Below are 22,481 nucleotides of genomic sequence, written 5' to 3' on the forward strand. Positions count from 1 at the left end.
TCTGCATATACAAACACAATAGCTAAAGGCAGGTACCACGTTAGAAGACACCAATGAAGAACTCTAGCCATGATACAGCTTTTAACAGAACAATGACATGCATGTCAAAGTCACTTTACTTTTCCTCTTGAAAGTATCCTGGGTATCTTTTGAGTGTGTTAAAGAAATAAGTTTGTAAGAGGTCTCAGCAGTTCAAGTGTAGACATGATTGTTCTTCTAAGCTTTGCCTAATTTGAGACTTGCTCAAAGACTGTATATGAGTCACATGAATCTATATTTTATGTGAATTATGGGTAAGGCTGGAAAAAGTGGCCATCTACAGGTATGAGAGTAAAAGAGATAGCCCTTAGGGAAAGACATGAATCCTATAATTGGGTATTTGATTCCAAAAAACTGACTTAATATATCATTCAGTAGGAAATTATTCCCATGAAATTGATAATTCTAGATATACTGGTGTAACAGAATTTCTTACCTATTATCATATGATTCTTGTTCTTTAAGATACTGCTGCATCAATTCTTCTTGTTTCTTCTTATCATATGATATTTTCTGTTCTGCCATCCATACCTAGATTAGTGAAGTAAAAATGCAAATTAAATTGTTGAATTTAAATTAAACAAAGTTTGCTTTTCTTGTATAATAAAATATAAAATGCAATTGTTTAAAGCAGGAGTGCCCAATCTTTTGGCTTCCCTGGGCCACAGAAAACACACTAATACACAGTGGAAGAAGAAGAATTGTCTTGGGCCACACAAAATATACTAACGATAGCCAATGAGGCAAAAAAATCTCATAATGTTTTAAGAAAGTTTACAAAATTGTGTTGGGCCGCATTCAAAGCCGTCCTGGGCCACGTGTGACCCACAGGCCAAGAGCTGGATAAACTTGGCTGAAAGTTTACAACATAATCCAATTTGGCCATAATTACATCATTACAAATTAACACCTGAAAAATCTGAAGTGCCTTGATACAAGTTCTTTTTATTTTTGAGACGGAGTCTGGCTATCACCCAGGCTGGAGTGCAATGGCACAATCTTGGCTCACTGCAACCTCTGCCTCCGGAGTAGGTTGAAGTGATTTTCCTGCCCCAGCCTCCGGAGTAGCTGGGATTACAGGAGCCTGCCACCACACCAAACTAATTTTTTTGTATTTTTAGTAGAGAAGGGGTTTCGTTATGTTGGCCAGGCTGGTCTTGAACTCCTGACCTCAGGCAATCCACCTGCCTCAGCCTCCCCAAGTGCTGGGATTACAGGCGTAAGCCACTGTGCCCAGTCCATAGAATGCTTTAGAGCAAGTTTTGGTTTTTTAAAAGCTGTATTTATAGTTTAAATTATGTTAACTATATTCATAAGTAGTCAATGTTATACATTTCTTATATATCCTTCCAAGATGTTCTAATATATATATATATATGCAAAAGAACATATACAACATTCTTCTTATATAAATGGTAACATACTTTACGCAAACAGACACATATGCACACAAAATATGTATAAAATAAAATTATATACCATGGAGATTTGATATGGTTTGGCTGTGTCCCCACACAAATCTCATCTTGAATCGTAGTTCCCATAATCCGCATGTGTCATGGGAGGGACCCGGTGGGATGTAATTGAATTGTGGGGGCGGTTACACTTCATGCTGTTCTCATGACAGTGCGTGAGTTCTCATGAGATCTGATGGTTTTATAAGGGGTTTTTCCTCTTTTGCTCAGCACTTCTCCTCACTGCTACCATGTGAAGAAGGACATGTTTGCTTCCCCTTCTGCCATGATTGTAAGTTTCCTGAGGCCTCCTCAGTCCTATCAATTAAACCTCTTTCCTTTATAAATTACTCAGTCTTGGTTATTTTTTCATAGCAGTGTGAGAATAGACTAATATAGTAAATTGGTATAGGTAGAATGGAGTGCTGCTAAAAGGATACCTGAAAATGTGGAAGTGACTTTAGAACCGGGTAACAGGCAGAGGTTGGAACAGGAAAATGGAAACTTTGGAACTTCCTAGAGAATTGGAAGGCTCAGAAAACAGGAAGATGTAGGAAAGTATGGAACTTCCTAGAGACTTGTTGAATGGCTTTAACCAAAGTGCTGATAGTAATATGGACAATGAAGTCCAGGATGAGGTGGTCTCAGATGGAGATGGGAAACCTTTTGGGAAGTGGAGTAAAAGTCTCTCTTGCTATGCAAAGAAACTGGTGGCATTTTGCCTCTGCCCCAGAGATCTGTGGAACTTTGAACTTGAGAGAGATGACTTAAGGTATCTGGTAGAAGAAATTTCTAAGCAGTAAAGCATTCAAGAGGAAGCACAGCATAAAATTCTGGAAATTCTGCAGCCTGACAATGCAATAGAAAAGAAAACCCTATTTTCTGGGGAGAAATTCAAGCCAGCTGCAGAAATTTGCATAAATAATGAGAAGTCGAATGTTAATCACCAAGACAAGGGAAAATGTCTCCAGGGTTGTCAGAGACCTTCACAGCAGCCCCTCCCATCACAGGCCTGGAGGCCTAGGAGAAGGAAAAAAGTGGTTTCCTGGGCCGGGTCCAGCCTCCCAACTGCTGTGTACAACCTTTGGTCTTCGTGCCCCGCATTCCAGCCACTCCAGCTATGGCCATTGCTTCAGAGAATGCAAGCCCCAAACCTTGGCAACTTCCATGTGATGTTGGGCCTGCAGGTGCGCAGAAGGCAAGAACTGAGGTTTGGGAACCTCTGCCTAGATTTCAGAAGATGTATGGAAACACCTGGATGTTCAGGCAGATGTTTGCTGCAGGGGTGGAACCCTCTTGGAGAACCTCTATTAGGGCAGTGCGGAAGGGAAATGTGGGGTTGGAGCCCCCGCACAGAGTCCCTACTGGGATACTGCCTAGTGGAGCTGTGAGAAGAGGGCCACTGTCCTCCAAACCCCAGTATAGTAGATCCACCAACTTGCACCATGTGCCTGGAAAAGCCACAGACACTCAACACCAGCCCATGAAAGCATCCAGGAGGGGGGCTATACCCTGCAAAGCCACAGGGGCAGAGCTGCCCAAGGCTTTGGGAGCCTACCTCTTGCATCAGCACACCCTGGATATGAGACATTAAGTCAAAGGAGATCCTTTTGGAACTTTAAGGTTTAATGACTGCCCTATTGGATTTTGGACTTGCATGGGGCCTATAGCCCCTCTGTTTTGTCCAAATTGTCCCATTAGGAATGGGTGTATTTACCCAATGCCTGTACTCCTGTTGTATCCAGGAAGTCATTAACTTGCTTTTGATTTTACAGGCTCATAGGTGGAAGGGACTTGCCTTGTCTTACATGAGACTTTGGACTTAGACATTTGAGTTAATGCTGGAATGAGTTAAGACTTTGATGGACTGTTGTAAGGGCAGGATTGTGTTTTGAAATGTGAGGACATGAGATCTGGAAGGGGCTGGGGTGGAATGATATGGTTTGGCTGTGTCCCTACCCAAATCTCATCTTGAATTGTAGTTCCTGTAATCCCTGCGTATTGTGGGAGGGACCCGATGGGAGGTAACTGAATCATAGAGGCTGTTACCTCCATGGTGTTTTCGTGATAGTGAGTGAGTTCTCACGAAATCTGGGATAAAACCATCAGAAAAGGAGCTTTTCCTCGGCATTTCTCCTTGCTGTCACCATGTGAAGAAAGACGTGTTTGCTTCCCCTTCTGCCATGATTTTAAGTTTCCTGAGGCCTCCCAGCCCTGCAGAACTGCGAGTCAATTAAACTTCTTTCCTTATAAATTACCCAGTTTCAGGTATTTCTTCATAGTAGCATGAGAACAGACTAATACTAATACAAGACTAATACGGATCAGTAAACAAACACTTTCTTCTTTTGGGTGGTAAAGTTGCATATTGTGGGACTATACCATAATTTATAATTTATTTATCTCCTACTGTATAAATGGGCACTTAGGAAATTTCCAGTATTTTGCTATTAAAAACTTTGCCGCGAGAACTCAATACACAGGTAATTTCACACACATTTGGCAGGGTTTCGAAAAGGATCAAGGCATGGCCAAGGAAAAAAACAGGCCAAGATATTACTGGCAGAGAGAATGACTCAGGCAAAGGCCCAGAGATATAAAATAGAACATAAGTAGTTCAATATTACTAACATATAAAATCTGAGGTTGGGCAGAGGCGGGCAGATCACCTTAAGTCAGGAGTTCGAGACCAGCCTGGCCAACATGATGAAACCCTATCTCTACTAAGAATACAAAAATTAGCCAGGCGTGGTGGTGTGTATCTGTAATCCCAGCTACTCAGGAAGCTGAGGCAGGAGAATCACCTGAGCCTGGGAGGTAGAGGCTTCAGTGAGCTGAGACTGCATCACTGCACTCCAGCCTGGGCAACAGAGTGAGCCTCCATCTCAATAAATAAATAAATAAATAAATAAATAAATAAATCAATCTGAGGTGGGAGAATAGTAGGAGGGGAGAAGGAGAAAAATGATGGAATGAGATTACTTGGACTTGATCCTGTAATATTTTAATAAGGGGCTGAAAAAGATCAGATTTGTGCTTAAAAAAAGACAATTCTATCGAAATAACTTACATCCATACAATGGAATATTATTTAGCAATAAAAAGGGAAAAGTACTGATACATGCCATACCATAGATAAACTTCAAAAAACATTATGGTGAGAGTAGCCAGTCACAAAAGACCACAGATTGCATGATTCCATTTAAATGAATTTCCAGAATAGGCAAATCCACTAACAGAAAGTAGATTAGTGCTTGCCTAGGGCTGGAGAGAGGGAGAAGAGTTAAGGAGAAATGGGAGTGACTAACAGGTATGGGGATTTCTTTCTTTTTTTTTTTTTGAGACAGTGTCTCACTCTGTCACCCAGGCTGAAGTGCAGTGGCGCAATCTTGGCTCGCTGCAATCTCTGCCTCCCGGGTTCATGCGATTCTCCTACCTCAGCCTCCCAGGTAGCTGGGATTACAAGCGTCCGCCACCACACCCAGTTAAGTTTTGTATTTTTAGTAGAGACAGGGTTTCACCATGTTGGCCAGGCTGTCTTGAATTCCTGACCTCGGGTGATCCACCCGCCTCAGCCACCCAAAGTGCAGAGATTACAGGCGTGAGCCACCGTGCCTGGCGGGGGTTTCTTTTTGGGGTGATGATAAAGTTCTAAAATTGTGGTAATGATTACTTAACTCCATGAATATATTTTAAAAACCACTAAATTGTACATTTTACATGGGTGTTTGTATGATAGGTAAATTTATCTCAGCAGAGCTGTTAAAATAAAAATGACTATTCTGATGGCTGTGTAGTGAATGGATTTGAGAGGCAGTAGAACCACTTAGGAAATGCAACGATATAGGTGAAAGATGATGAGGGTCTGAATTAAGGCACAGGCAGCAGTGACAGAAAGGAAAGATGGATTCAAGAGATATTTGGAAGGTAAGACCAATAGCATTCAGTGATTGACTAGATAAAGGAGTGATGGGAAAAGGGATGAATCCTGAGCTTCTGGTTTGGGTAACAGGATGAAGGATTGTTTTACTATCTGTATTTCTACCCATATGAGATAGCAAGTATAAAAAGGGCTGATTTGGGGTAAAAAACTTTTATATCAGATATGTTGAGTTTGAGGTGCCTATAGGACATGAATATGTAAATGTCTAGTAGATAGCTGTCTTGAGCCACATCAAAGTTAAGAAGAGAAAACTGGGACTGCAGATTTGAGTCATGAGTAAACAGGCTAATTAAAACCGGCTAGTTGGATGTGATTGCTTGGGGCAAGCATACTAAGTAAGCAAGAAGTGGGCCAAGGATGAAACTCTGGGGAACACTTATATTTTTGGAGCAGGCTAAGAATAAAGATCCAGTGAAGTTGATGGGAAAAGAACAGTCTAATAAGAGAGCTGGAAAACTAGAAGAGAGTAGTTATTACAGATAAGTGAACAGAGAGTTTCACAAAAAAGGGAGTTTACAGTAGTACTATTGTCAATAGCCCGTTTGTGAACTGTTTGCCAGTCCACAAGAAGACTAAAGAGCTTGGACCACAATGTAAATTAACTGCTTCCTTCATTAACAAAATCAAGAAAAAGAAAGAACAGCTGAACAAAACAGTGTATCCTGTGACATAAATGATTGAGGCAGCGCATAACAATACATAACAGAGTGACTAGCAGATATACAGCATTCACTCTTATTTTTGGTAAACAAATGAGACCTTAAAACCTATCAGACTTTTTATAAGCTTGGGAAACTGAAAACAAACAAGGAAAAAAAGAACCTACTGGACTTTAATAAACCCAACATGCCTAATTTTACAATTAGAATTTTCTTTCTTTCTTTTTACATATAGATGGGGTCTCACTTTGTTGCCCATGCTGGTCTTGAATTCCTGGCCTCTCAAAGTGTTGGAATTATAGGTATGAGCCACCATACCTGGCCCTTAAAATTTTCATGGTGGAACTCTTTTGCACTCTTTGATCAAACTCCTTTGTTTCTTCCACTTCTATTTCTTAAAAAAAAAAAAAAAAAAACTTTACTGGAGTATGACATATAAAAAGCTGTACATATTTAATGTATACAACCTGAGTTTGGTGACAAGTATATCCCTGTGAAACCATCACCACAATCTACACTATAAACATATCCATCACCTCCAAAAGTTTCCTCCTACCCTGATAAATTTTTCTATTTATCTTCACTTAATATAGTTCCTTTATCCTTAGTTAATAAAGAATGCTAGAGGTCACCCCCTCTCCCCATAAAGTGTTAACTATCTAGAAAGGTCTGCTAATCAAAAACATTTCATTCTTCTCCTCTATCCTGGGAAAAGTATAAAACAGATCAAAGAGGCCAACAATATTTGGTACATTTTACATAACACTTTACAAGGATGAGAAGAATGTAGGTTCTAAGCCTATAACTGCTTTACTGAATTTCTCATAGCGGACTTGCAAAAGTTATTCTCCGTGGATTTCTTGTTTCTTGTAAGAAAGCTGACACACTGAAATTTATAAAGCGAAATGTCAAAAGTTCCAGTAAAAAATTACGATTTCTCAGGTATATTTTTCTCTAAACAGCAAATAAGCAAGCACCTGAATTCCATCTAATCTCTTCATTCTTGTAAAAATAGTAACAGCTGACCCCCTAAGTATGCAGAGAAAGGAAATGTCTGTGTTTGGTGTCAGAAGTTATTGAGCCAACCAAACACAAGAAACCTCTCCCTCCCACAGTTGCAACCACACAAACACACACTGGTGCAGTGGAAAAAAATCACTGGGTTAATCAGGTGTTCCAGATCCTAGTTCTGGTACAACATTTAACTAGCTGTGTAACTCTTGGCAAATTTGTTTCCTCATTTATAAAATGAGGAGATGGGGCTGGATGATTACCAAAGAGCTTTCAAGGTGTATCTGTGTTATTAAAATTTCATGGGGGAGTTATTAAGAAAAAATGTTTAATAAGACTCCTTAGGAAGGTAACAGTGAAAAAAAGTTGAGAATCACTGGTCTAGAAGTGAGAGTACATAGCAATATCTCATCACCTCAACTCGTTCTAAAAACAAATAAAAGCTTAGTTATTTTCACAAGTTTCTGTGTAGGGGCAATCAACATTTTATCGAGCACCTCCTCTCTGTAGTGGACACAGTGATAGATGCCTACGTTGTTTCAAATCCTTCATCTCCACTATTTCACTTGATCCTCACAATTAAGTCAATCATCCTTAATTTACAGATTAGAAGACTGAGGGTCAGATATTAAAAATATTTTGTGCAAGGTCTTAAGGCTAAAAGTGACTGCTCGAATAACTAGAATCCAGGTTTGACTCCAAAGCCGATTCTTTCTACTTCACTCTTCTGCTTTTCATTACTATGATATTCACTAAGGTATTACACCTGGTAAACCTGTAATTATGTAAAACACTAAACTTCAACGAGATCATCAAAAATACACTAGATTATTGGGTAAATTTTTTAAAGATCTATCTTAAATAAACGGGGAGACTTCTTTGTACAGAAAAGTAGAGTTCAGAAGCCGTGATCCCTGGGATTCGAAAAGACAAAAAACCAGAATCAGCTGAGGGAAGTACCGAGGAATTTTGACATTAGTCTTCACATATTATGGATTTACATTCTGGCCGACAAAGATTCTCTAGGCCACCGGTCTCCTCGCTGTTGCAGAACAAACGCTGAGGACCCGCTGCGTCAGCGAGCTGCTCAGCAGAGAAAGGCGAGACCACCAGGGCTTTAGGCCTAGAGAAGCGGAGGCTGTCCCAGGGATCTAAGAGACACCACCACTTTTCACTTCCAGCAGCCTCTGGGAAGGCAGTCCCCCTGGGCCTGATCTCTCCCCGGGTCTGTTTACTCACTTTTTTGATATTGGATTTGGAGGCAGGATGAAAGTCTTTCTTGCACATGAAGTTGGCGAAGGATTTCCCCATCTTGGAACTGAAACTAGGGAATGCAGGAGCTAGATCTGTAAGCAACGTAAACAAACTCAGCCTCCTAACCGGAACTGCGTTTCCAGCAGCAAGGGGAACTTCCGAGATCAAAGGTGACAGCTTCCGGCAACTGATGCCTCCACCGGCCACTCCTCCCTACGTCCACCTGTCACTTCAGGTAGCTGGGAGGCCAGGTGAGGGGCGTGCACGGGGGAGGGGCGTGCATAGTTGAGACAGAAACCGGGAAGACCCAACTGTGGCGCGGCACTGCTTGACCGAGGGTCTCCGGAGCCCAGCTGCACCGGCTGCGGTTTGAGCGCGCAGGGCCGGGGTGCGGGGTGGACCGCGGCTGCCCTTCGACCAAAGGTGCTTGAAGCGCGAGCCCATTACTTTCTGTGAACTCTGACTCGAGCTGCAAAAACTTTTCTGCACTGTTTTTCTCATCTATATTATGAAGATAATAATTCCGGCCCTAACCGTAGTATGCTTGCGAGAATCCAACGATATGATGTTTCTGAAAGCGCCGGCTGAACTAAGAGCGCGTGAAATAGAATGACAGGCAGCTCTGCAAGAACGGAGGCCCTGTCTATTTTGTCCCCAGCTGTACGGTGCTGGCGCCGAAAGACGTTCAATAAATACTTATTGAATGACGAATAACGCTTTAGGAGTTGGTAAAATCTCTCAAGGCTTCACCTCCTCAGTGGGCTAGGTGCCATTCTAACCAGGGGGCAAGTTCCCTTAGCTTTCCCTACGACCCCAGTTGGGCAGCTCAGGTTACCTATTGCAGCTTGATGGCCCTTGGGACTCCAGGTTTTTGAGTGGACATGGCTGCTACTGCAGCAGGTGATGCACCAACCAAGTTCTATATCACGGTAATGTTAAGAATAAACCTTGGCCGGGCGCGGTAGCTCACGCCTGTAATCCCAGCACTTTGGGAGGCCAAGGTGGGTGGATCACCTGAGGTCAGGAGTTCAAGACTAGCCTGGCCAACATGGTGAAACCCCGTCTCTACTAAAAATATAAAAAATTAGCCGGGTGTGGTGGCACGCGCCTGTAATCCCAGCTACTTGGGAGGCTGAGGCAGGAGAATCACTTGAACCCAGGAGGCGGAGATTGCAGTGAGCCGAGACTGCGCCATTGCACTCCAGCCCGGGCAACAAGAGTTAAACTCCATCAAAAAAAAAAAAAAAAAAAGAACAAGGCTTTATGAGAAATTTTCTCTCCTACCAAATAATAACAATAACAGCTTTCATGTGAGTATCTACTATGTTCTATGCACTGTGCAAAACACTTTACGTGTTGCCTTATTAAGTTCTCATAACAGCCCATCAAATAGTGTCTTTTATTTTTCTGATGAGGCAGAAGGCATAGGGAAGAGAGAGATTAAATAGTCTGCCAAAGTTATATAGTGATGGAACTAACTATAAAACACAAATAGAAGGAGATCCAGGACATAAGGGTTGAAATACAGAAAGAAAATAACAGAACCATCAAGACATCAGACTTCTCGTCACTGAGAAGAGGAAAACCATTAGGAGTTTCAGGCTGAAGTTTTTATTTAGTCATTTTGTTTTCTTTTTAAGGAAAGATTTATTATATTTAAATTTTGTTTTTAAATTGCTAGCATCTGCCTGTGTAAAGCCATTGTAAGGTTTTGTCATTATTAAAGGAAAGAAGGAAACTCTGTAAAACAATGTGTCTGTTCTGGCAGCAAAATAAGGACCTTTAGGTGTTCTATTATAAGTGAAGATCTAAGATTTTCCAAGTTACAACTGAAGAGGTAATCTAGATATTAAAGTATATAATTGCGATTTATAAATTAAATATGTGAACTTTCTCCTAGAAATATCAGCAATTTGGAATTATATTGACATATTTTTGTCTGAATCAATGAGTCGGTTTCAAAATTTCAGTCTCATCAGAATTATAATCTGTATTATTTCCCAACTCAAATAAGACCCCTTCTTCCTTCCTTTGAGGAAGTACTGGGCACATAAGATTTTTTTCCATAAGACAAGTTCCAGCAATGAGAATACAAAGATTAGTAAGACATACTCCCAGCCCTCAAGGATCTCATTGTCCAGTAAAGGGACTTATATATACACAAATGTAGTGGAATCTAGCCTTTACAACAGTAGAGCTAGGTACACGGATTCCCAAATACTGAAATGGTGAAACAAAATTCAGGGAAGACTTTAGGAGAGAAAGGTCGTAGAGAATAAATGTGAACTATACACTAGATGAAGGTAGTTCTCATTGCCATTTTCTTACTGAGTTGTAGTACAAGATCGATCCCAAGTCATATTCTTACTGATTTTTAGGCTATAGTATACAAAATTTAAAACTTTAATGAACAGCCAAGCATGGTCACTCATGCCTGTAATCCCAGGGCTTTGGGAGGCAGAAGGGGGAGGATCTCCTGAGCCCAGGAGTTCCACGCTGCAGTAAGCCCTGATCATACAACTGCACTCCAGCCTGGGTGAAAGAGCTAGACCTTGTCTCCAAAAAATAAAAATAAAAAAATCAAAGCTTTAATGAACATCCTTAATTAGATATGGCAATAATATCCTTTGGTCATTGAGTAAAACTTTATTTTTATATACTTAAAAGTGTTTTTTTTATTTTAAAACATCTGTATAATTTTTAGTTAAAAAAATGGAACCTTTTTCCTGTGACACTTTCGTGGCGTTACCTCCAGCAACAGTCGATAACAGGATTATTTTTGGAAAAAATTCAGATAGACTCTGTGATGAAGTACAAGAGGTGGTTTATTTTCCTGCTGCAGTTCATGATAACCTGGGAGAACGTCTTAAGGTAGGTGAAATAAATGTTTTGTTAGCAATATGCCTTTTAAAAATATCATAAAGTTATTTCTGTAAATAGCAATTTGGAAGAAACTGTAGAAGTTAAAATTGAGGAATTTACATTTGAAAAATAAATGAGTCAGAAATAAACTGTGATCTTTTATTTCAGTGATTTGGAGGAAGTTGAAATAACAGTAATAAAATTATCCATTATTTGAATAAACATTTGAATGCTTTCCATATGCAAGCATGTTAGATAGGGCAAGAGATTTAAAGTCAGCTGTCAAGACTTTGTTCCAGGAGCTTAGAGTCTAGTATAGGAATAAGATGTGTATACATTATACCCCGTTATAAAATAGGATGGTTTAAATGCTAAATTTAAGTAACAGTAGCATGCTGTGGCAGCAGAAGGGAATGAACATTTAATTCAGCTTGGAGTTAGCTGGAATTTGATGGACAAAAAGGATTCTGATTCTGAATTAGTATAAGTTCTACTTGATGTAGAATAGGAAAGTCATCCCAGACTTTGGAAATGACAGTTTTATGACACATCAAAAAAGCTTTATTAGGCCCTATGTTAACACTATCAATATACATTTTATGCAGTCACTTGGTAGCATTCACATTAATTAAAGGATCCTTTAAAAACTTATTTAAAAAACCCATTTAATGTGGAACTTAAAATGAGAGCTTCAGATTATGCTATTGTTGCTAATTCATACTTTTTAGATTTTATTTTATTGATATTCTAATATTAAAACATATTAAATATTAGACTTTTTTCTGTATGCTATGCCATATTTTTTTCTTTTGCTAAGACCACTTATTCATCTGTGATACCACTTCCACTTTATTTCTTCATATTTAAATATAGCCTGTCCTGTAAAACAGTGGTCCTTATTCTTTTCATTGCTGTGGACGTACCTAATGGATGACTTCAAAATGTGATGTGAGATTCCTATGACCAAACTCTTGTATTCGAAGGCTACCATATGAGTAATTATTATCACTAATCAAGAAACACTGGATATTGAGGTTGAGAACTACTTCCTTAAGCTTCAACTCACACATCTACAAAAATGTTTCAAGATATTACAGCTAGAGACCACCTTCTTCCTGAGCTCCAATAGCACCTTGTCTTCACTTCATGACCCTAATACTTTATACTTTATTTTATCTTAATGTAGAAGTTTTAGTTTCTCAAAAGTGAGATCTTTATCTGATTCATCTTTGTAACTAACATATCTCTTGGCAGAATCTTTTATAATAGGAAATGCTCAGCAAATATTTGAATGAATAAATATTTTAGGGTTATTCTGAATATGTTTTAAGGTTAATGCCTTTATTATTGAAAATTTCAATTTACTTATATTTCCTTTACCTCTTTCATAACAATTTTGTCTTCTGACTGATTTTTTTAAATTCTGGATTTTGATAACTTTTCTGGTTTTGTGGTTCTTGCTATGACTTTTTTTTTTTTACAGTGTACATATATAGAAATTGATCAAGTTCCTGAAACATATGCTGTTGTCCTGAGTCGCCCAGCATGGTTGTGGGGGGCAGAAATGGGAGCCAATGAGCATGGAGTTTGCATTGGGAATGAAGCTGTATGGGGAAGAGAAGAAGTTTGTGATGAAGAAGCACTATTAGGAATGGACCTTGTCAGGTTATTTTTTGTTACATTTTATACTACAGACCTTGTCTAAATTTATAATTTTTGTGTAACTCTTACTTGTTTTATTTTCCTATTTTTGAGAGGGCTTTGATACTTTGCAGTTTGTGTCAAAATGGTTTAAAGTACCGGCATGCAATTTCATGACTCTCAGTTTTGTTTGGTTTTTTAAAATTAATTAATTTTTATTTTTTTGAGATGAGATCTCATTGTGTCATGCAGGCTGGAGTATAATGGTGTGATCATGGCTCACTGTGGCCTTGAATTCCTGAGCTCAAGGAGTCATCCCACCTGAGTCACCCAAGTAGCTTGGATCAAAGGCACATGCCACCACACCTGGGTAATTTTTAATTAAAAAATTTTTTTTTTCAGAGACTAGGGTCTTGCTATGTTGCTTACACTTGTCTTGAACTCCTGGCCTCTAGCCATTCTCCTGTCTCAGCTCCTGAGTAACTGGGATTACAAGCACAGGCACCATGCCCAGCTTTCAGATATTATTATTTGGGAGAAGGGAAGAAGTAGGAAATTATAATTCACTGGAAGTACCTAACATACTTTAATCACACCTTAACTAATTCTCACAATAACCTCATGGGCTATCGTGCTCATTTTACAAATGAGATATCTGAGGTTCAGAGATAAAGTAACTTGACAGTGAATTACCAACTTCGAATTTGATAGGTTTGTTTGACTCCAGAAACTTTATTTCCGTGATTCCAAACTGACTTCAGAAGGAAAAATTTTAAAGTTAGATGTCATTTCATGTGTTAACTTGAAAGAAATTTTACTTTGAATCTAAAAAATCTCATGAGCATGAAATTATTTAAGAAAAATAATGGAAATTTATTTTATTATGAGAACTTTATATTTTTGTTTTAGACTTGGCCTTGAAAGAGCTGATACAGCTGAAAAAGCCGTCGACGTCATTGTTGACTTACTAGAAAAATATGGCCAGGGTGGAAATTGCACAGAGGGTAGGATGGTATTTAGCTATCACAACAGTTTCCTGATAGCTGATAGGAATGAAGCCTGGATTCTGGAGACTGCAGGGAAGTACTGGGCAGCAGAAAAAGTACAAGGTATGGACAACTTTTTGTGATTTAACTTGTTTTTGCAATTAATAAAATACACTCTTACCTATAGATATTGCATTTAATTGCTTCCAAGATTAATAATCTAGTGTAATGAAGGGTTGAACTGCAAGGGAAATTTAAAAATTTGAAAGAACAATGAAAAAGTGCCCTAAAGAGATTTCTTGAAAAAGATAAAAAGGTAACATTACCTCTGGGAATATGAATTTCATATAACCTGTATACACTTTCTTTGCTGCAGCTCTTGGCCATTTCATAGTACTTTTTCACTTTAATAATCCCTTACAATTTCTTCCCCTTTAAACTTTGGGCTTCACTCCAAAATCTTATGTGTAAGTGTGGAGGTGAGGAAATGGGAGTGGGGTTAGAGACAGGTGTTTGTGAGTTGGTGGTTGAAAAAGCTGTGTTGATACAATAGTAAAACACAAAAGTTTGATATCTTTGAATAAAACAACATTATTTGATTGTTTTAGAATGCTTTGATTTTTCATTCTGATTTTCTGTGTGATCATATATTCCTCTAATTTTTCAAGTGAGGAAAGCCAGAGATGTAAAGTGATTTAAGGTGGTAAATGAAAGACCTAGAATTTAAATCTTTTCATCTTGAATCTCGTCCCTAGAACATAGCCTTATGTTTAAGCATAATCACGTCCTTCATGGGTATTTAACTCCTGGACTCCTAGTTTACTAGACAGATAAGATACACATGTGAAAATGTTAAATGGTGCATGAGTGATACAGACACATAGATGCAGTGAACATTTAGAGAACAGAAAGGTTATTATTGTGAGTTAGAGGAGTTCAGAAAGGCTTCCTGAAGGTAGCCTTGAACTTTGGAGGATTTGGGTGTTATTTTTCAATACAGGTCATTACCAGTTGTTTTGATGGAAATTTTGTTTTATATTTTGCATATATGTTTATTAATATATAATATTGTAGTTAGACTTTTTCTTTTTGTGATAATTGGCTTGGTAATACCATTGAGCACTTTTATTAAATGTACTACGTGCAAGAGAGAACTGAATAAATACATTTTGTTGAAAAAGCCCCACCTGGCCATCTAAAATGAACACCTTCATTGGGTCTCATTGTCTAGCTGTAGATTAATTTTGCCAACTGGTTTCTCTTTCTGTTACTAGCTAAGCCCAAGAACTAAATTGTTAAATGATAGGGAATTATTTATTAGATGGAAAATTACTGGCTGGGCACGGTGGCTCATGCCTATAATCCCAGCACTTTGGGAGGCTGAGGCAGGAGGATCACTTCAGCCCAGGAGTGTGAGACCAGCTTGGGCAACACAGTGAGACTTCAATTCTACAAAAAATACAAAAATTAGCTGAATGTGGTGGTGTGTACCTGTAGTTCCAGCTACTCAAGAGGCTGAGGTGGGGAGGATAGCTTGAACCCAGGAGGTCGAGGCTGCAGTGAGCTATTATTATGCCACTGTACTCTAGCCTGGGCAACAGAGTGAGACCCTTTTGAAAGAAAAGAAAAAAGGGAAGGGGAAGGGGGAAAGAAAGAAAAGAAAATTCTTCCATCTGATTCTATCATGACTTGGATCTGGTTTTTGTAATGAGGGTATCCCAAGTATGACCTCATTAGAGTAATTTCATTGATTTTTACTTGACAGACTGTCATTTCAGCTGTTTTTAAAACATTATCAATTTTTATTTATCATGATCTGTTTCATTTAGTATAATCTCTAAGACAGGCTTTTATTTTTTCTATTTTGTATTTTAGTTGAAAACTTTGTTTATAGCTTCATGCCATAATATTTTTGGAAGGCATATATTTTGGTTCTAGACTTATGTATAATTTAAAAAAACGTATAGAAAGGACTACTATCTGGAATATATAAAGAGCAGTCAAAACTCAATAGTAAAAAAAAAAATCCAGTTAGAAAATAGGCAAAAGATATGAAGAGTCATTTCAACCAAAGGGATATACACATTTGAAATAAGCATGAAATGATGTTCAACATTATTAGCCATTAGGGAAATACAAAACCCCAATTAGATTTTACTACACCTCTATTACAGTGACTGAAATAAAGGTAAGAATGTACAGCTAGCCACTCTAGAAAATAGTTTGTCAGTTAAAAAAAAAAACTAAACATGCAACTACCATACAACTTAGCAATTGTACTCCTGTGCATTCATCCCAGAGAAATAAAAACTTACATACGTTTACACAAAAACCTGTACACAAGTATAGCAGCTTTTTCCATGATTACCAAAAACTAGGAACAATTCAGATATCCTTTACCTTGTGAATAAGTAAGCAAATTATCATACATTCATACCATGGAATATTACTCACAATAAAAATAATAAACTATTGATATATACAATAACATAGATGAATCTTTAGAGAATTGTGCTCAGTGAAAAAAGCCAAAAGTTTATACATTATATTATTCCATTTATATAACATTCTTGAAATTACGATTATAGAAATGGAGAACAGAATAGCTGTTACCTGAGGTTAATGAAGGATTTGGGGTGGGAGATAAGTAGGTGTGGCTATAAAAGGGCAACATGAGGGATCCTTGTGGTGATGGAAGTATTCTTTATCTTGACTATAGCAATACCAATATTCTGGTTGTGATATTATACTACAGTTTGGCAAGATGTTACCATTGGGGGAAACTGGGTAAAGGGTACACAGTATCTCTCAGTATTATTTTTTAATAACTGCATGTGAATCTATAATTATCTCAAAATCAGTTTAATTTTAAAAATAATTCATTTATCTTTTTGAATATGTAATAGATGCCTGTGGCACAAAATTTAGAAGTCTATATTTACATTTACATAGTGATTAGGAATCATGATGTACAGATACATGCTTTATGTTAAATATGACTATTATTCTCCTTTTTCCTCTTCTTCTTTGAAAATAGAGGGAGTTCGTAATATTTCTAATCAACTTTCCATAACAACCAAGATTGACCGAGAACACCCAGACGTGAAGAACTATGCTAAGCAGAAACGTTGGTGGGATGGTAAAAAGGAGTTTGATTTTGCTGCAGCATATTCCTATCTCGACACAGCCAAGATGTTGACTTCATCAGGCAGATACTGTGAGGGCTACAAGCTTCTAAATAAGCACAAAGGTAATTTTATCATATAAATAATATTAGGATGACGAACTATATTTTGTGTAGATGTAATATGGGAATGATAACATCTGTTTTGGGGAATTATAATTAGTAAAAATATTGTTCTATTAAAATGAAAAATATTTATTTATTATAAACCTATTTTTTGAGATAAGTATTATACAATTGTGAGAGGGTCATGATTCTTTTGAAGGTCAAGTTCAGATTTTCAATGCTCAGATGCATTTTTTCAGTTCTTGTTAATATTCTTAAAACAAAATTGAGATTACTTTTCTTCTGAGAATTCATTGCAACCTGGAGACAGGCTTCTTTGACTATTGCTGCTGCTGCTGTTATTTAGTTTTGGGTAGTACTCTTATCGGTTATTTTCTTATATATAGAACTGGCCAGAAGACAAACTGAGCAGATATAGGAATTCCCTCTTTCCACTCCAAAACTTGAGAAATGTTGGATAAAATATTTAAACATTCAAGACATATATAGCTAAGTTCAAATACAAGAAGAGAAAATCACCAGGCACCAAAAATGAAGAGAGGGCCCACACAATCCTCCTCGTCTCTGTGTCAGTTGGGGGATTCTGGACCAGATATACACCTTAGAGGCAATCCATGAGAATAGAGGCTACAGGTGAAAAAGATCCATTTGGGGAGCAGGAACTGGACTCCTTATTAAGGCTATGAGTCTGAAAAATGCTACTCCACTCCCTACCCAGAGTTTAGGATGGCATTGAGCTGCCTGCTGCTCCAGGATATGGATCAATACAGTTTCTTGTGAGAGACTGAACTCTGAGCCACATTTATTTTGTGGGCTCACCTAGAGCTACCTGGTGAGAAACAAACACTGGTTTGTAACCAGTAAACCAGACAAGATCCCAGCATACCTGTATTTCTATACCCACTATATGAATATTTGGTATGACAAATATTTATATTTTACTCAAATTTCCCATCCAAATGGGAAATCTGCTATGATGAATCTACATGTATTTGCCACTGAAAATATTTGTTACATGGGGGTTCAGTTGAAGATGTAGTTTCTATGACTATTATGATAGTTTCTACTGTAATGTCCTCAAGTTCACTCATCTTTTCTTCTGCATGATTTAATCTGCTATTAATCTCATCTAGTAATATTTTAATTTATTATAATTTTAATCTCTACAAGTTCCATTGGTTCGTTCTGTATAACTCCCATTTCTCTATTCTTTACTTTCAAGTTTTAAAAAAATCCTTAAGCATGTTTAGCATCTTTATAATAATAATTAGAGTGGCCGGGCGCCATGGCTCACGTATGTAATCCCAGCACTTTGGAAGGCCAAGGAGGGCAATTCATTTGAGGTCAGGAGTTCGAGACCACCCTGGCCAATATGGTGAAACCCTGTCTCTACTAAAAATACAAAAATTAGCCGGGTGTGGTGCAGGCACCTGCAATCCCAGCTACTTGGGAGGCTGAGGCAGGAGAATCACTTGAACCTGGGAGGCGGAGGTTGCAATGAGCCGAGATTGCACCACTGCACTCCAGCCTGGGTGGCAGAGCCAGACTCTGTCTCAAAAAATTTTTTAAAAATTAAAAATTAAATAATTAGAGCATAGTTCATTAACATTTAATGGAAGCTGGTTCTGGTTGCAGGTAACATGGAATAAGTAAACGCTACTCTGTCTTTCTCTCTGAATATAACTAAAAATCTGGAAAGACTGCATGGAGCAGCTTTCTGAGGAGTCTTAAAAGTAAAACGGAGCAGTCAGCAGGGCAAAAAAAACCCAGAAGTCAAAGTAGGAATGATCCAAGAGTGAGTTTCGTGGTTGTTGTTGTTCTTGTTTTTCTCATTTCATCCAGCCTGGTGTTAAACAGCATGAATCCCAGAACCGTGTACTGGGTGTCAACAGAAAGAGCTCCAAGAGAAACCTTCTTTTTCTTGTCTGAGGAGAGGGAAGGTGGGCACCAACAAGACAGAGCATGGGTGAAATCTCCTGGGAATTTTTTTTTTTTCTGCTTTCTTTCTGTCTTGTCCCAGCTCCCAGGCAAACTCCAGTCCTGAATCTGCCATCTTGTGATGGTTATGTGATGATGGTAGCAGCTGTTGGGAGGCATCTAAAACTCTGAGGGAAGGGAATTCTCTCCCACTAGAGGAACTGTGGTCCAAATACCATAGGAGAAATTCTGTTGCTTTTTGCCCTCTCTCTATTTTCCTGCCTCTTGGCTTCAGAGGCAGACCCAGATGGGGGAAGCAGTTGGGCAAAGAAGGGAGACCACCAAGGCTCTGTTGTTCTAGCTAGAGGACCTGGAAGGGGGATCCCTGGAAGCCAGAATGTCAGGGAGAATTGAGGAGCAGAGGTAGCTCAAGAAAGAAATCCCATGAAGTTGTGTAAGAATGCCTGGGCCTACCCTAAGCTGCACACACGTGTATCTGACCCTAAACAGCATACCAAAGCCTTTGAAAACTAACCTATAGAGTAGACTACTGCTCAGTTTCCATGCTGGCCACTGGATAGTGCTCTTTTAGGACAGCAAAAGAACACTGCAAAAAGGTTTTGTAAACAACTGACATGGGAATCTAGTCCACAGAAGATGGCTCAAAACTATGATTTTTGAGGAAATGAACCAGTTCCTTAAAAGCTACAAACCACCAAAATTCACCTAAGAACACATAGATAATTCTTGTTTTAGCAGATAATTTAGTTGGTTGTACTCAGCCTGCAAATTCTGTCTCCTGGTTGGCAACTCAAATTTCAGTTTAGCTCTTTTATCTTTAGCTGAGCTGCTTGCAGTCTGCCCCACACATGCTTAATCAGCAATCAGATGGAGATTTGGGCAGTTCTTTTACATAGAATTTTGGAGTTCTCCTCTCTGACTCTTTTGTGGGATTGCCCCCTCACTTTCTTTTCTTTTTTTGTCTTTCCTTTTTTTTTTTGAGACAGAGTTTTGCTCTGTTACCCAAGCTGGAGTGCAGTGGTACAATCTTGGCTCACTGCAACCTCCTCCTCCTGGGTTCAAGCAATTCTCTTGTGTCAGCCTCTTGAGTAGCTGGGACTACAGGCACATGCCACCATGCCTGGCTAATTTTTGTATTTTTAGTAGAGACGGGGTTTCACCATATTGGTCAAGCTGGTCTCGAACTCCTGACCTCAGGTGATCCACCCACCTAGGCCTCCCAAAGTGCTAGGATTACAGGATGAGCCACCGCACCCAGCCTGCCCCCTCACTTCCTACTGCTTGTGGTTGAGGTCTGGTTCTTCAGGCCAGAAAGACCAAGGTTTTCTTTTTTTTTTTATTATTATTATACTTTAAGTTTTAGGGTACATGTGCACAATGTGCAGGTTTGTTACATATGTATCCACGTGCCATGTTGGTGTGCCACACCCATCAACTCGTCATTTAGCATTAGGTATATCTCCTAATGCTATCCCTCCCCCCTTCCCCCACCCCACAACAGTCCCCGGAGTGTGATGTTCCCCTTCCTGTGTCCATGTGTTCTCATTGTTCAATTCCCACCTATGAGTAAGAACATGTGGTGTTTGGTTTTTTGTCCTTGCGATAGTTTACTGAGAATGATGGTTTCCAGTTTCATCCATGTCCCTACAAAGGACATGAACTTATCATTTTTTGTGGCTGCATAATATTCCATGGTGTATATGTGCCACATTTTCTTAATCCAGTCTATTGTTGTTGGACATTTGTGTTGGTTCCAAGTCTTTGCTATTGTGAATAGTGCCACAATAAACATAACGTGTGCATGTGTCTTTAGAGCAGCATGATTTATAGTCCTCTGGGTATATACCCAGTAATGGGATGGCTGGGTCAAATGGTATTTCTAGTTCTAGATCCCTGAGGAATCGCCACACTGACTTCCACAATGGTTGAACTAGTTTACAGTCCCACCAACAGTGCAAAAGTGTTCCTATTTCTCCACATCCTCTCCAGCACCTGTTGTTTCCTGACTTTTTAATGATCGCCATTCTAACTGGTGTGAGATGGTATCTCATTGTGGTTTTGATTTGCATTTCTCTGATGGCCAGTGATGATGAGCATTTTTTCATGTGTTTTTTGGCTGCATAAATGTCTTCTTTTGAGAAGTGTCTGTTAATGTCCTTCACCCACTTTTTGATGGGGTTGTTTGTTTTTTTCTTGTAAATTTGTTTGAGTTCATTGTAGATTCTGGATATTAGCCCTTTGTCAGATGAGTAGGTTGTGAAAATTTTCTCCCAAGGACCAAGGTTTTCTATTGCTGTCTGCATAGAGTGACACAGCATTGACCATGGGCTTCCCTCAAGCTAAAGCCATGACAAAAATAAACTTACCCTATGCTTCATTCTGTCTCCCAACTTTCACCTTTCCTCCAGAATGTTATTTCATTTGTTAATTGTAAAGAGCCTTCAGGTAGTTGTTTTTCTGTATTTTGTCCCAAGTTGATAGTTATCTGCGGGAGGGTTGGCCCAATAGGAGCTCACTTAGCCACATTGAAAGTAGAACTCCTTCCCATGTCATTTAATATTTTATGATATTATTTTACTTATAAAAATTAATATATTCACATGATTCAAAATTCTAAAGTATACAAGATTATACAGTGAAGTCTCTCTTTCCTACCCTGTCCCGAGATACTTAGTTTTTTTTTCCCATATGCAGTTCCTTATGTGTTCTTCCAGAGATGATATATGCTTAATGAAACAAATATGTAATTTTTTTTTACAGAAATAATAGCATGCTATTTACATTTCTCTCCACGTAACTTTAGTTAGCAATATACAATGTAGATCAGTTAGCAATATACAATGTAGATCATTCTGTTTCAATATATGCAGAACATTCTCATTTTTTAAAACAGATACGTAGTATCTTATTATTTTGTTATCCCCTTAGGTAGTATTTTAATCATTGTATAATAAAGATTGATTGTATGAATCATACTTTAGCTATCAAATCCCTGTTATTTAGGTTATTTTTAGTTTTTCATTATTGAAATTATATAACATGCTTATAGCTTATTTATATTCATATCCATGACTATTTTCTTTTCTATTTCCTTTTTTTTTTTTTTTGAGACAGAGTCTTGCTCTGTTCCCCAGGCTGGAATGCAGTGGCACCATCTCAGCTCACTGCAACCTCTGCCTCCTGAATTCCAGCAATTCTCCTGCCTCAGCCTCCCAAGTAGCTGGGATTACAGATGCCTGCCACCACACCTGGCTAATTTTTTTATTTTTTGTAGAGATGGGTTTCGTCATGTTGGCCAGGCTGGTCTCTAACTTAACTGACCTCAAATGATCCGCCCACCTTGGCCTTCCAAAGTGCTGGGATTACAGGCGTGGGCCACTGCACCTGGCCAAGCCACCGCGCCCAGCCCCATGACTATTTTCTAAAAATGAGTTTGTAGAAGTA

General features: G+C 38.7%; 2 protein-coding genes across 4 annotated transcripts in view; one reads left to right on the top strand and one right to left on the bottom strand.

The window, feature by feature from the left end:
- CIR1 (corepressor interacting with RBPJ, 1) overlaps positions 1 to 8,504 on the bottom strand; it is a 46,980-nt gene extending 38,476 nt beyond the window's left edge. The window contains exons 1-2 of the mRNA XM_003253730.2: positions 8,346 to 8,504; positions 476 to 570 (exon numbers count right to left, since the gene is read on the bottom strand). Of these exons, the coding sequence (XP_003253778.1) occupies positions 476 to 570; positions 8,346 to 8,417 (167 nt within the window). The 5' untranslated portion in view covers positions 8,418 to 8,504. The remainder of the gene's footprint in view (positions 1 to 475; positions 571 to 8,345) is intronic.
- SCRN3 (secernin 3) overlaps positions 8,374 to 22,481 on the top strand; it is a 28,955-nt gene continuing 14,847 nt past the window's right edge. For 2 of the 3 annotated variants that reach the window (XM_003253731.4, XM_030802331.1), the window contains exons 1-5: positions 8,374 to 8,611; positions 11,065 to 11,231; positions 12,706 to 12,887; positions 13,773 to 13,972; positions 16,887 to 17,099. In XM_003253731.4, coding sequence (XP_003253779.2) covers positions 8,392 to 8,611; positions 11,065 to 11,231; positions 12,706 to 12,887; positions 13,773 to 13,972; positions 16,887 to 17,099 — 982 coding nt within the window. In that variant the 5' untranslated portion in view covers positions 8,374 to 8,391. Of the gene's footprint in view, positions 8,612 to 9,635; positions 10,198 to 11,064; positions 11,232 to 12,705; positions 12,888 to 13,772; positions 13,973 to 16,886; positions 17,100 to 22,481 lie in introns of those variants that run through there. The other variant, XM_030802332.1, reaches the window with a different exon arrangement.

This window comes from Nomascus leucogenys, chromosome 22a (assembly GCF_006542625.1).
Source record: "Nomascus leucogenys isolate Asia chromosome 22a, Asia_NLE_v1, whole genome shotgun sequence".
Taxonomy (NCBI): Eukaryota; Metazoa; Chordata; class Mammalia; order Primates; family Hylobatidae; genus Nomascus; species Nomascus leucogenys.